Genomic DNA, 12,831 nt, shown 5'->3' with positions numbered 1-12,831 from the left:
CCACGCTACGCCACTGGGTCCTGCTGCTGATCCCTAGTACCCCAACATTCATAGCAGGTGTGTGTCCATTCGTAAGTACATCTATGGAGCTCAGTGGGACTTGCTCCCTGCTAAGGGTGTATTTGCAAGCGCAGCTTCCCACCTGCTGTCTGAAGTGGCATCCCACACTGTTTCTGCATGTTTGGATCAGCCTTGAAATACGCAATGTGGAAAGGATGTAGGGATTGAGGAGCGAGTTGATTTCCCTAATTGTGTAACGCGAGATAATTGGTTCAGGCTCAGGCATACGGTACTCGGCTGGAGCCAAGAGTTGTTCTCCAAGACTGGCAGCTCCGGATCTTCTCAGCTCTTGCCAGGTTAGTTCGAAATGTCCCTCCATCCGTCCTGACAGATGCAAACCAGCTGCGTTTTAACAGGAGGACACAAGCGAGAGGAAGAGGCAGGCGAGTTGAGACTGAGCAGCAACAACTTCTGGAGCCAGCTGGAGCCCGGAGATCACAGACACTGCCACAGCAACACACACAACAAAAAGATGTTATTTAATATTTGCCAAACAGTGAAGTAATTCATCGTGAGGTTATAAGTGGATCTAAAAGGTCTGGAATCGCCTGCTGAAGATTAACGTAACATCTCATGTTTCCCAACGTGATGACCCAAATGGGAAGGAGAGTCGAACGGGGCTTGTCGGAAAGGCAATCGGGACATTCAGAGAACCAGCAGAAAATTCTCAGGCTGACCATCTGGCAACACATTTTCAAAAGGCCCTGAACCAGAATGACATTGTGAATGAAGATAGAAAGCAGAAGGTGATGTAAAGAACAGAATACTCGTGTTGGAATTGCTCTCAACAGCATTGTCCAGTGAGTTGGTTGTGGTGTGAGGCCCAGATCATTAACTCGGGTGTACACAAGAAGAAGAGTTTAGATTTGATATCCTGCTTTATCACTACCCGAAGGAGTCTCAAAGCAGCTAACATTCTCCTTTCCCTTCCTCCCCCACAACAAACACTCTGTGAGGTGAGTAGGGCTGAGAGACTTCAGAGAAGTGTGACTGGCCCAAGGTCACCCAGCAGCTGCATGTGGAGGAGCGGAGACACGAACCCGGTTCACCAGATTATGAGTCTACTGCTCTTAACCACTACACCACACTGGATGTCCAATGGGAAGTGATGAGAGTGGACACTCTCCTCAAATAATTCCCACTGCCCCATTCACTTCAATTAAAATAAGCTAGCGAGTGTGTCTTGTCTCTTGTAGACAGGTTCATGCTACCATTTTCAGGATACCATTAATCTCAGGTTGGCACATCAGACAAAAAACTGGTCAAAATTGTCATTGACACTAGTTAATTAACCTTCCTCCTATTTGACCCCCACAAATATTGTCAGATATTCCATGAAGTCATGTGGTAGCTGGTGCATGATGAATTGCCAGGCTTTAGTTTCCTGTTAACTACAGTGGTACCTCAGGTTACAAAACCTCGGGTTACAAACACTTCAGGTTATAAACTCCACTAACCCGGAACTAGTACCTCAGGTTAAGAACTTTACCTCAGGATGAGAACAGAAATCGCATGGCAGCAGCACAGCAGCAGTGGGAGGCCCCATTAGCTAAAGTGGTACCTCAGGTTAAGAATGGTTTCAGGTTAAGAACGGACCTCCGGAACGAATTAAGTACCACTGTACATTGCTTTGAATGTATACTTTCTTCAGTAATGTTTTATTCTGGGTTGTTTTATTTGATGTTTAAATGTGTTGTAAACAGCTTTGATATTTTTTCCTTAAAAACGTAAAGCGGTATAGAAATGAAATAAATAATAATAATAATTACAGGTGGTGGCCATTGCAGTTTATAAGGGGCATGGAGCTCTACGTTCGAGTTTCATCCAGATAATTATGGAAAAACTAGAGGATTAGGGAGGACAATGAATGAGCAAGTCTAGACAGATATAGAATCATTTTTAGCTAGCCTGCATAATATTGGTCTTAGAGAGAGTCACAGGATTCCTTTTTTTTTACATAATTGCAGGGCACAGAGGCAGGCATAAGTGCTCCTCTTATGACTTGGACAACTACAGACCGCACTGAACAGCAGAAGTGTTTCAGCTAATGAAATGTGTGTCAAGGTGGTGGAGTCCCTGTTCTCTCCTGAGCTCCCGTCAAAGAAGGTACAATCTGCATTATCATGATGCACTTAGGGGGAAATAGTGCTTCTTTTGGGGTATGTTTCCTATCAAGTGCATGGACCACTGCAGTGGAAATGGGTCACTGCCATGGTTCAAGAACTCAATGATCATTGCTATGTGTCCCTGAGGAAGAACTACAGTGGTACCTTGCCCTCGGCGGTGGTGGATGGTCGGTACGGCAAAGTACAGCACGAGGAGAGACTTTGCCTGTGTGGGCAACCTTGCATTTAGGACCTGTGCCACTATTTATTGCAATGCCTGCTATATATAGAACCAAGATACCAATTCATAAAACCCCTGCTTGCGAACGGAACACACTCGAACAGGGCGGAAAGGGTGAAATGGCTGCTGAGTGATACTGGTGACTTCGTAACTTACAAAGTAGCACTATATACGTTGGCAGCTAAGAAGATCCGGAGAAAAGAACTAGATAAAATAGCGGCCAATTGCAAAGCTGGCACATTTTATCTGAGAACCCCCTGCTATTCTATCGTACGCAACAAATAATTTCTAGGAGACATGACCGTGGTTTATTGTATTTGCAGTGCCTGGTGTTTTTATGGTTTTTATAGTTATTGTTATTTTTGTGTCCCTTGTGAATGATGCCATGGAGTTTGGCTAGTGCAATAAAGTTTATGATGACGACAGTGGTACCATGGTTCTCAAACTTAATCCATTCCTGGAGTCCATTCGACTCCCGAAACCATTCGAAAACCAAGGCGCGGCTTCCGATTGGCTGCAGGAGCTTCCTGCACTCAAGCAGAAGCTGCGTCGGATGTTCGGCTCGCAAACCGGAACACTTACTTCCAGGTTTGCTGCATTCGGGAGGCGATTTGTTCGGCAACTAAGCCATTCGGGAACCAAGGTTTGCCTGTACTCTGAAATGTGTCAGGCCTGAATGAAATCTTTCCTCAAGCAGCTAGCACCTTTTCCTGTTAGCGCTGTCTCCTTGGTTTTCTGGTTGCTTGGGACCATAGTTTCCATCATCACTGTCTGTTGGCCACGCCAGCTGGGACTGATGCTAGTAGTAAGCTGGCAACATCTGGAGGAGACCCCCATCACCGCGGTAAATCTTTGAACTTTAATTGCGTTTGGAATTAACTGTAAGACCTCCCCTTTCAGGAAGAAGAGCAAACAGCCAAAGAGGGAGATTTGTAGCTTAGAAGCTGTCGCAATGCACCTAGTGAAGGCAGACATCCTGAGGAATTACAGGTTTATTGTACTTCTGGCTGCATTGGCCGCCAAAAACCAGTTTGGATATACCAAATGTTGCATTTGGCTTCCATGACAACATAAACTTTAGGAGTCCAAACTGCTTGGCTGACATATTTACTGCGATGTTTTTCTTTACTTCTGTTCCCTGCCTTACAAGGTGTCTGTGAGTCCTGATTACTGCCAGAGACAGGTTCAGATGACTGCTATATTATATTATATTATATTATATTATATTATATTATATTATATTATATTATAATGTACTATATTATGTGCTATATTATATTATATTAACCAATGTTTCTTTTGCCCATCATGGCTGTATATGGCCTGAAATATTTTTGCATGAGACTGAAATTGGGAGATATCATGGAGGGAGATCTCAACTTTGGTTGCATTTCAATGAGAAAGTGCCTAATACGTACTTCTCACCAAAGTGCAAGCTCCAAAGCAGCTATACTTCATAATTTGCACGTCTTCAGGTTTTTCAGTGCAGTTTTCCAAGTAAAATGTGCCTAGTGTTGTATTGGTTAGTGAAAATAGCATATGAAAGTCTTTGGGGAAATTGCTTCAGATGTTTTCTAAAAGTCAGACAGTTGTTTATTTCCTTGACATCTGATGGAAGGGCGTTCCACAGGGTGGGTGCCACTACCGAGAAGGCCCTCTGTCTGGTTCCCTGTAACCAGGGAACACTTCTCGCTGTGAGGGAACTGCCGAAAGGCCCTCGGAGCTGGACCTCAGTGGGTGGGGATGGAGCTGAACGATGCGGGTGGAGACGCTCCTTCAGATATACTGGGCTGTTTGTGGGGCAGTGCTGGATTAAACCCTGTGGAGGCCCCTTGGCAGCCAAAATCTGGGCAGGGGGGCAGGCCTCGTGCGCACACTGGAATAACCTTGAACTAAGAAAGCTTGTTTGTTGTTTTCTTTCAAGATCAAATCAATCTTATTTTGACCCATTGTCACGGGACCCCTAAAAAGTGTGGGGTCCATAGGCCAGTGCCTACTCTGCCTATTTGGTAATCCAGCCCGGCCCCTTTGGCTGCAGGAGAGAGAAGAAATGGAAGTTGAGGGACGCCTCCTGAAGCGCTGCAGCTGTTCCCCACAATGAAATGGAAGGCTCAACATTTGTCAGGCACTTTCAGATGCTCAACAGCCTTGTGTGGTTACAACAACCCTGTAAAGTAGGCCAGTGCCATGCGCTCCCCAAATTGCAACTGAATCTCTCACAGATTGGCATTCAACCTCTGCCTAAAAGCCTCCAAGGAAGGAGAGTCCACCACCGTCCCAGATAGTCTTACCGTCAGAAAGTTCTTGCTAATGTTTAGTCCGAATCTCCTCTCCTGCACTCCCCTCTGGAGCAGCAGAAAACAAGCTTGCTCCCTCTTGCAGCCCTCAGATATTGGAAGATGGCTTTCCTCTCTCCTCTTCTCCAGGCTAAACATACCCGGCTGCCTCAACTGTTCCTCATCAGGCTTGGTTTCCAGACCCTTCATCATCCTGGTCGCCCTCTTCTGCTCACCTTCCAGCTGCTCAATATCCTTCTTCAACTAGCCTGCGCTGACTGGCAGCAGCTATCCAGGGTTTCGAATGGGGTGGGGGGACATTCCCAGGACAGAAGGCCTGCATGCAAAGCAGACGGTCCAATGCTGCACTATGGAGACCCCTAGGATGTGGGGGTGGTCTCCCTTTGGAAATGGGGTTGCAGAAATAAGGATGTGAAATGCCAATGTGAATCTGTGGATAGAAGATACAGCCCAGCTGCAGGCAGAACAGAAGGTGCCTCCAAGTTTTGACAGAGAAGCATCACCTCTCAGGAGGGGCCAGGTCCAGGTGGAGGGGTTGCCATGGTGACAAGGACCTGCCCTCCTTTGTGACATCTCTTGCTCTTCCCTTAAAAGCCTCTGACTTGCAGGCGGCCATTGTGGGTTAGTGAGGAGAGACAGGAGAGAGAGGTAGTGGTGGTGGTGGTTATAGAAGAGGAGAGGTTTGCTTGCTATTTTGCTTTTTATTTTATTTATTACTTTTATTTGATTCATTTTATTTTATTTATTTTTATTTTATTTTTTATTTTACCTTTCTTATTTTAACACTTTTATTTTATTTTTATTTTTTATTTTTATTTTATTTTTTATTTTTTATTTTTTATTTTTTATTTTTTATTTTTTATTTTTTATTGTTATTTTATTATTTTTTATTTTTTATTTTATTTTATTATTTTTTTATTTTTTATTTTATTTTTTATTTTTTATTTTTTATTGTTATTTTATTTTTTTATTTTTTATTTTTTATTTTTTGCATATTTGTGCACATTTGTGTGCATTTGTGCACATTTGTGCATATTTGTGTGCATTTGCACGCATTTGTGCATATTTGTGCGCATTTGTGCACATTTGCACATATTTGCGCACATTTGTGCGTATTTGTGCGCATTTGTGCACATTTGCACATATTTGCGCACATTTGTGCGTATTTGTGCGCATTTGCACGTATTTGTGCACATTTGTGCATATTTGCACATATTTGTGCGCATTTGCGCGTATTTGTGCGTATTTGCACGTATTTGTGCACATTTGTGTGCATATTTCTTTTGTTTATAGAGGAATAGTTAGGGGTAAGTGTAGGGTTAGGGTGGGGGTTAGGTTTAGAGTTAGGGCTGGGTTTGGGGTTGGGGGTGGGATCAGAGTTTGGGATTAGGCTTGGGTGGGAATTTTAGATAGGTAGTTAGCTTAGATAGTGGGGGGGGATTTTTCATCAGGAAGATGTGCCGGCTGTAAGTACCAATCGTTTGCTTTCACTTGGTCTCCTGGGGGCGGGGTGTGAGGAGTCTCCTCCACAGCTTTAGCTCTCTGGTCCACCAGGGACCAGAGAGTCTCCTTCCGCACCAGGAAGGGCAGGGCCGTCCTGTTAATGGAAAAATCCGAGGGCTCCCTTGGACAAAAACAAAGACACCAACCAATAACACAAAGATATTATCAAAACCGCACAGATTACTACTGGACTGTTTCATGTTCTAGATTTAGGTTATAGTTTAACAACACAAATTTGATGTGCTCAGTTCTCCTTAAGGGTTCACACCGTGATTTGTTGAAGGATCCCTGAGGTGGCCGCTGTGCCCTGGGTTCCAGGTGGGGGGCCTAAGCCACCCACTAAAAGTTACAACAGTCTCGCAATTTGTACTTGGAAATACCATTTTGTCCCTTTATTTTATTTTATTTTATTTTATTTGCCCAGTTGGAGATGACAAACTGGAGGGGCGTATCAGAATCCTCTCTGGGGCAAAAAGGCTTCACGGAAGCTTTGTTGCCAGGAGGAGTCCAGCTAGGGTGTTTAGATTTCCCTTTAATACTTCCTGGTGACGATTGATTACCGCCCGCAAAGAGGAGGCAGGGAGAGGGAAAAGGATCCCTGGGCTAAGATTGCCCAGTGGTGCCTGATCCTCTCTATCTCCCCCCTCACCTTCACAGGAGAACCAAGAGTCCCTGAGCATGGTCACCAAACTGTTAACGGAAAAATATGAGGGCTCCCTTGGACAAAAACAAAGACACCAACCAGGATAACTTGGAGCAAAACAGTAGCCTGTAGGCTTGGCCTTTATTGATCTGTTGCAACAGGGTGCTCCCCTCACCTGCGGGAGAGAGGAGGGACCTGGAAAAATGGTGTGCAAGGCCTTATAAAGACTTTTGGAATTGCCACCCTGTAGATCAAGATAGCCCCCAGAAACATCATACATACATCACAGAAGGGGTGTAACCTAAGACCACCCCTCAGATACATCACACCTACATCACAGAAAGGAGGGGTTGAGGGAGGAGTTGTGGTGGTAACCTGAGTGTCCTGTCACCTGGCTGGTTCCCCCTTTCCCCCTCCCCAGGTGACAGAGGGGAGTTTGCAGTTTCCTGCCCCCAGAGGGAAGAGCTGATCATTGTCCTTTGTTCCAGTCCTGTTGAATCCACTCTCATATGCAAGTTCTTTGTGATCTTGATGGTCTTCTGTCTAGGACCATCAGGGTTGGCATAGCAACTGGGCAGGGCTCCTGTGTATGTGCTGGTATGCTCAAGGGATTATGGCTGCCCTGTATCAAACCTTCCCCATTTTGTAGTCCTTCCTTCATGGAGTAAAATAAAAGTGGAACAGTGCAAATCTGATGTATGGTTGATTTTCTATGGATTTATAACAGAAGTGTAGCGTATGTAGTGTGTGAGTGTGAAGTTTGTACAAACTGAATGATTTGGGGGGGGGGGTCCTGCGACAGTCCTAAGAAGACAATGCAGAGCAGCCCTTTAACAGCTGGCAATGTCTTTCCTTTGGGTTGGAGCCCTTGAACCCATAGCACTTGGGGCCTCCTTTCTCTCTCTGCCAGCCATTTGTGCTCTGGGCTGCCTCTTTCCAGCTCTGGCGATGCCCTTTCAGGTCGGATAACTGCAGATGGAAGGCAGGAATTGGGCCAGACGCCCCTCCTCTCTCACACACACATGAATTGGGGCTGCCAGCTGAGTCACTCTCTCTGCTCGTCTCTTCTAGGTTCAGACGCTTAAGGCGGCTGATCAGCTGCAAGAAGGTGGCACCCCTAGAAGTCGTGGAGCAGCCCGCGGTGTCGGGTGAGCAAGTGGCTCTCCTTTTGGGGATGGAGGAGGGCAGGAATGGGCTGGGGGGGGCATCTAGTAAAAAGATGCACAGAGCCAGACGGCTGGATCCAACCCGCCTATTTGCGACAGCATCTGGAAACCCAACCCCCCCCCCAGCAATCACCCCATGTTGTGGGGTCTGTTTGAGGAAGCAGGGGGCTGGGCTGTGGGGCAAGGCAGCGGGAGGGGCACCTTCCCTGGGGAGCCAAGTTCTGGGGGCAGGAGGGCAGGATTGGCCCCCAAGGCCTGGGGTGTCCTTCTCCTGTAGTAGGACTTGGAATCCAGGAGAAAACTCTTGGGAAAGCCTTGCAAGGGCTCAGGGAATAACTCACCTGTCCCCATGTCCTTCACTTTGCAGATGTGCTGGGAATCCACATCCCTTCCGTTGCGGTGAGTATTGGATAAAACGAGAGCAGGGAGGGGATCCCTCAGACCTGCCCCCCTCTTGCACTCCACTCTGCACTCTCAGATGTGGAGGAGCCCTCACCCCACAAGGAACTGACAGCCTGACTTTTGCCTTTCAGCTGCTTGACAAAGATCAGTTGCAGCTTCTGGGCATCATCCAGGACTGCCAGGCAGCTCGGCTCAGGGGGCTCCGAACCCTGAAGTACTCCAAGGAGGAGACAACCAAAGCCATTCTGGTGAGTGATGGGTGGTGTGAGGGACCCCCATGGGGAGGGAGGGGCAGAGAGGGGCTGGCATTGGGGATTGGAGCCATCCTCTGGAGACTCCTGGAAGGAGCTGACTTTCCTCCTCTGCTCTCTTCTAGAACATCCTTGGGAACTTGGAGTACTTCAGGGATCGCCCCCTGAGCCTGGCCCTGGCCTTCGAGGCCCTCCTGCAATTGAGGTGAGTGGGATCTTTGGGGTGGGTGGGGCTGCAGGGGGACAGAACTCCAGGGGGAGCTTTGGGTGGGCAAGTCAGGCAGGAGGGAGAAGGGTCAAGGGAGACTTGGAGGAGGCAGTGTCTAACCCCCTTCCCTCTCTCTCTCCAGTTTTATGAGACCCCACTTCAGTCTCTCGATGGTGAGTGCAATCCTCCATAAAACAGCAGAGGCAGTTCTGGGGAGCGCAGAGGAAGACAAAGAGGTATGTCCTCTGCTTTAAGTTCTCTTTGCACAGCTCTTTTTACACTCTTACAAAATTTAACTCAGCAGCATTCAACCTCTCTTCTCTCTTTTCCCACAGGAACTGAAGAGACCATTCCAGAGCCTGCTGGGGGGTCTCCTCCTAGAAGCCCCCAATAAAGGCACCCTTCTCCAGTTGCTTACCGTAAGTATTCTAATAACATCAGGAGTGGTTTAGGGTTGCCCCGCTGTCTCTTACCCAACTGACTGTCCCATTTCTTTCATCCCGCAGGACCTCCGATATTACGCCCTTTTGGGGAATGAAGATGAAAGGAAATTAGGGGCCAGCAGTATATCCCTGCTGCTGGCCCTTTCTCGAAGATTCCCAAACCTCAGAGTAAGTATTTTGCTTTCCTGTATTCAGTTCTTTGGTTGCTTCCATCCTTCCTGGGTGGGGCTGCTTCTCTTACACCCATCCAGGGTGGGGTTCATAATGTCAACTGACCCAGATTTGTCTTTCCTCTGCAGAACACAGTGATTCGGCCGGAGCTGACTTGCTTCAGAAATAATCTCAAAGAAGGTAAGCCCCACACCTTGGGGACAGTGAACTCCCTGTCCCTTGTTTGCCCAAGACACACCTCCCAGGTCTTCTTGCTGGGAATCCTGCAGGACCTGCTCCCTGCCTGGCAGGCCTTCCCCACCTGGCCTGGGAGGGCAGCACCCAGACTGACTCCAGCTACAAGAAGCCCAAGAGGACTGAACTGATTTTCTCTCTTTTTCATTGTTTCCATCCAGATGACATCATCATAGAAGAGTTGTGATTTGGACGTCTCGACTGGCAGAAGAAGAGGCACTCACTGAGAATCAGGAGGGGGACAGAAGATTTAAGCAGCCATGAAATATGGACTGAGATTGGGCAGAACAAGAAAGAAAAAGAAAGAAAGAAAGAAAGAAAGAAAGAAAGAAAGAAAGAAAGAAAGAAAGAAAGAATCCATGACAGATATCCTGAAGCCATTGGTTCGAGTCCTACCGTTCCAGAACAGGAGAAAAAAAGGTCGCTGCATATTCCAAGTGAAAATGGCTCTCTCTCGTGTTACTGGATCAAGCTGATCGATTTTCTTGCATTACTTAAACGAAATAGTTTTTAATTGATTTTGAATAAACATGCAATAAATTGTTACTGTTCTGAATTTCATTGTGTTATTGTCTTACATTGAAAAGGGGCAAGGAGAGGGGCTGGCTTTGGACTCAGAGCCTGACTGATGAGCTGGGGGGGGGGCAGTGGCATAGCAAGGTTAGGTGGTACCCGATGTGGAAAATTTCTTGTCAGTCCCCCCCCCCCCATTGAAATTATTAAAAGAAGGAAAAATAAGATATTTACAGCTGCAAGTGTTATTTTCTGGTTCATTTACTTAACATTGTGTGCATAAGCACTTAAAACCTTTTTTTTCACAGTGGGAATTTATTATGAATGAATTTTTTTTTACTTAATTTTGCTATTTGGCAGCCTGCTGTTGATGTGGAGTGCAGGAAGCTGATGTGCTGTGTGAGTGGAACTGCAAGAAACAAGCACCAGTGCGGATATTCCCTCACTCTTAAAGAGTACCTAGAATACAAGAAGAGCCAGTGGCGGAGGAAAGGGGTGGGGGGGTCATCACTGAGGGAGGTGACAAAATAACAAAAATAAAAGGGGGGGTTTTAAGAAATGAGCTCACATAACTTTTTAGTTCAGTCAACAAATGTAACGAAACACGGCTGGCACTGGGTGCCACACCACAGAGGCCGGCACTTACCTCAGGGCCTGCAGCGTGCCCAAGCCACACGTCTCTCCTGGGAGTGACATGGTGGCTTGGCGGCCTGCAGGCTCCATGCTGCCTGAAACGGCACCATGGGACTTGCATCTGCCCTCCACCTCTCCCTCAGCCGCCCTGTAGCCGAGGGGGAGGTGGCAGAGAGGTTCCACACAGCGCTCCCTGGCCCCATGGGTGGCTTGCCCTGCCCCTATTGGGCTGCTCGCCCCACCCCTGGCTGCAGGATGAGCGCACCACACCCGGCACCCAAGCGGCTAGCTACGCCACTGAGAAGAGCCCTGCTGAATCCTATCTGGAACAGAATCCTGTTCTCACATTGGCCAGCTAGATGTCTATAGGAAACCCTCAAGCATATACCTTCCGATACGTATTTACCCACCAGCAGGATCTTGCACCTTTGCTAGTGCTATGCACAAACATTTGAAGTGTACAATATGATTGCATCCTGCCCTATCCCCACCCCAGTTGTGCGGCAACTGAAATGTCTATGGGTCCTTCCAGCTGGATCCTTAATGCTGCAAGCTGGCCATTCAGACACTGCAAATGGGACGCTGGCAGCAGGTTTTTCTTTGTTTGTTTTTACTTACCTGATTTTCTGTGAAAACTGTGAATATAAAAGGAATGAAACACAGCCCAGCATTTTGATGCTGATGCCATGGAGGTGTATGCGAGAGCAGTGCCAATCCCACAGTCTGGAACACCAGTCTGGAAGCAACCTATAATATACCGGGATGCGGCAAAATAGGGAAACGTACCTTTTCACTCTTCAAAACTGCAGCGGCTGCACATATCGCGTTGCCATATGGATGAGACTGTAACACGATAACATAAGACGATCTCTACTGGATCAAGCCACCTAGTCTGGCATCCTGGGGCTTGTCCACACCTGAGCAATATGTGGCTTTGCACCTGCCTGTCTCATTAATAGAGGGACGTCCACATTACGTCCTCCCCATCCCAGTGTTGTCCCAGATCTTTACGAGCTTTGAAAAGTCAGAAATGGCCACCTTGTGTAGCGCTCGCCCCCCCCCCCCGGGGGGTACGCAATGGTATGCAGTACCAACACACACCCCATGTTAAAAGTGTGGCACTTATTGTAACGAACTCATGGTGATTGTGATTCGAGGACCCGATCCCCGCTTGGGGAATAAAGACACGTGGACACAGAATGAAAGGTTAATGGGTAAGGTAAAGGCCACAACTTTATTGATTACAGCATGTGAGAAGGTATTGGCTTAGGCACTGGACCACGGAACATTAGACTCCACCCACTCAGAGAGGGGTGAGCCCAAAGGGGGTTTATTCACCAACTTGTAGAGGGGTGAGTCTGAGGAGGGGTTAAACACCAGTAGGGGAAGCCTGTTGATGCTAATCCAACTATAGGCTCTATTCCTGATGTCACCGAGGGTCGTGCCATGGCCCCCCACCACACAGGCATCAGACAGGATCCACGACCGCCAGATTCCTTTAGGGGAATACCCAAAATTGTCGGGGAAGGTGATGGCCACACCTTGCCACCCGAAACACCAACAACACATTCCAACTCGAAGAAAATGTGTGTGCAATGGTGGGGATCGCTAGTGCGGCTGCGTTTGAGCAGCAAGCCACGCCCCCGCCAAGCTTCCCTATTGGGTGCCCAACTAGGGAGGGGCGTGGCGCCAGCCCTGGAGTTGAAGCAGGGGGCAGAGCGCCCCTGCATGACATGGGAATCATCTCCCGATCACAACCCCTCCCCTCCTGGGAGGAGGAAAGGCTTTACCAGCACCTTTTTTTTTCCTTAAAAAAGAATAAAGCACTGGGAGGCCCACATTAAAAGGGTGGAAAGGTCCTAAACAACACTGGGATAGGAAAGTTTCCCTGAGCACTCTCCTCACTTGTGCTGTAACAAAATTATACAGGAGAGGTCCTGTATACCTGAAGGAGCGTCTCC

The 12,831-nt window shown here is 47.6% G+C and overlaps 1 protein-coding gene across 2 annotated transcripts; it reads left to right on the top strand.

Moving 5' to 3' along the window:
* Positions 1-5,738: 5,738 nt before the first annotated feature.
* LOC310676310 (uncharacterized protein) lies at positions 5,739-10,072 on the top strand. Of its 2 annotated transcripts, none has more exons than XM_083438135.1 (10): positions 5,739-6,169; positions 7,921-7,997; positions 8,383-8,414; positions 8,549-8,665; positions 8,794-8,873; positions 9,019-9,112; positions 9,212-9,295; positions 9,383-9,487; positions 9,619-9,735; positions 9,886-10,072. In XM_083438135.1, the coding sequence occupies exons 1-10, from the start codon at positions 6,159-6,161 to the stop codon at positions 9,898-9,900; spliced, it is 732 nt and encodes a 243-aa protein (XP_083294261.1). In that variant the 5' UTR covers positions 5,739-6,158; the 3' UTR covers positions 9,901-10,072. The 2 variants fall into 2 exon arrangements, with proteins under 2 accessions (XP_083294261.1, XP_083294262.1); XM_083438136.1 differs by having other exon boundaries at positions 5,741-6,169; positions 9,619-9,670; positions 9,886-10,068.
* The last annotated feature ends 2,759 nt before the right edge of the window (positions 10,073-12,831 follow it).

The sequence above is a fragment of the Podarcis tiliguerta genome (assembly GCF_965153285.1).
Source record: "Podarcis tiliguerta genome assembly, chromosome: 4".
Lineage (NCBI taxonomy): Eukaryota > Metazoa > Chordata > Lepidosauria > Squamata > Lacertidae > Podarcis > Podarcis tiliguerta.
This window is presented reverse-complemented; position numbering and strand designations above follow the sequence as displayed.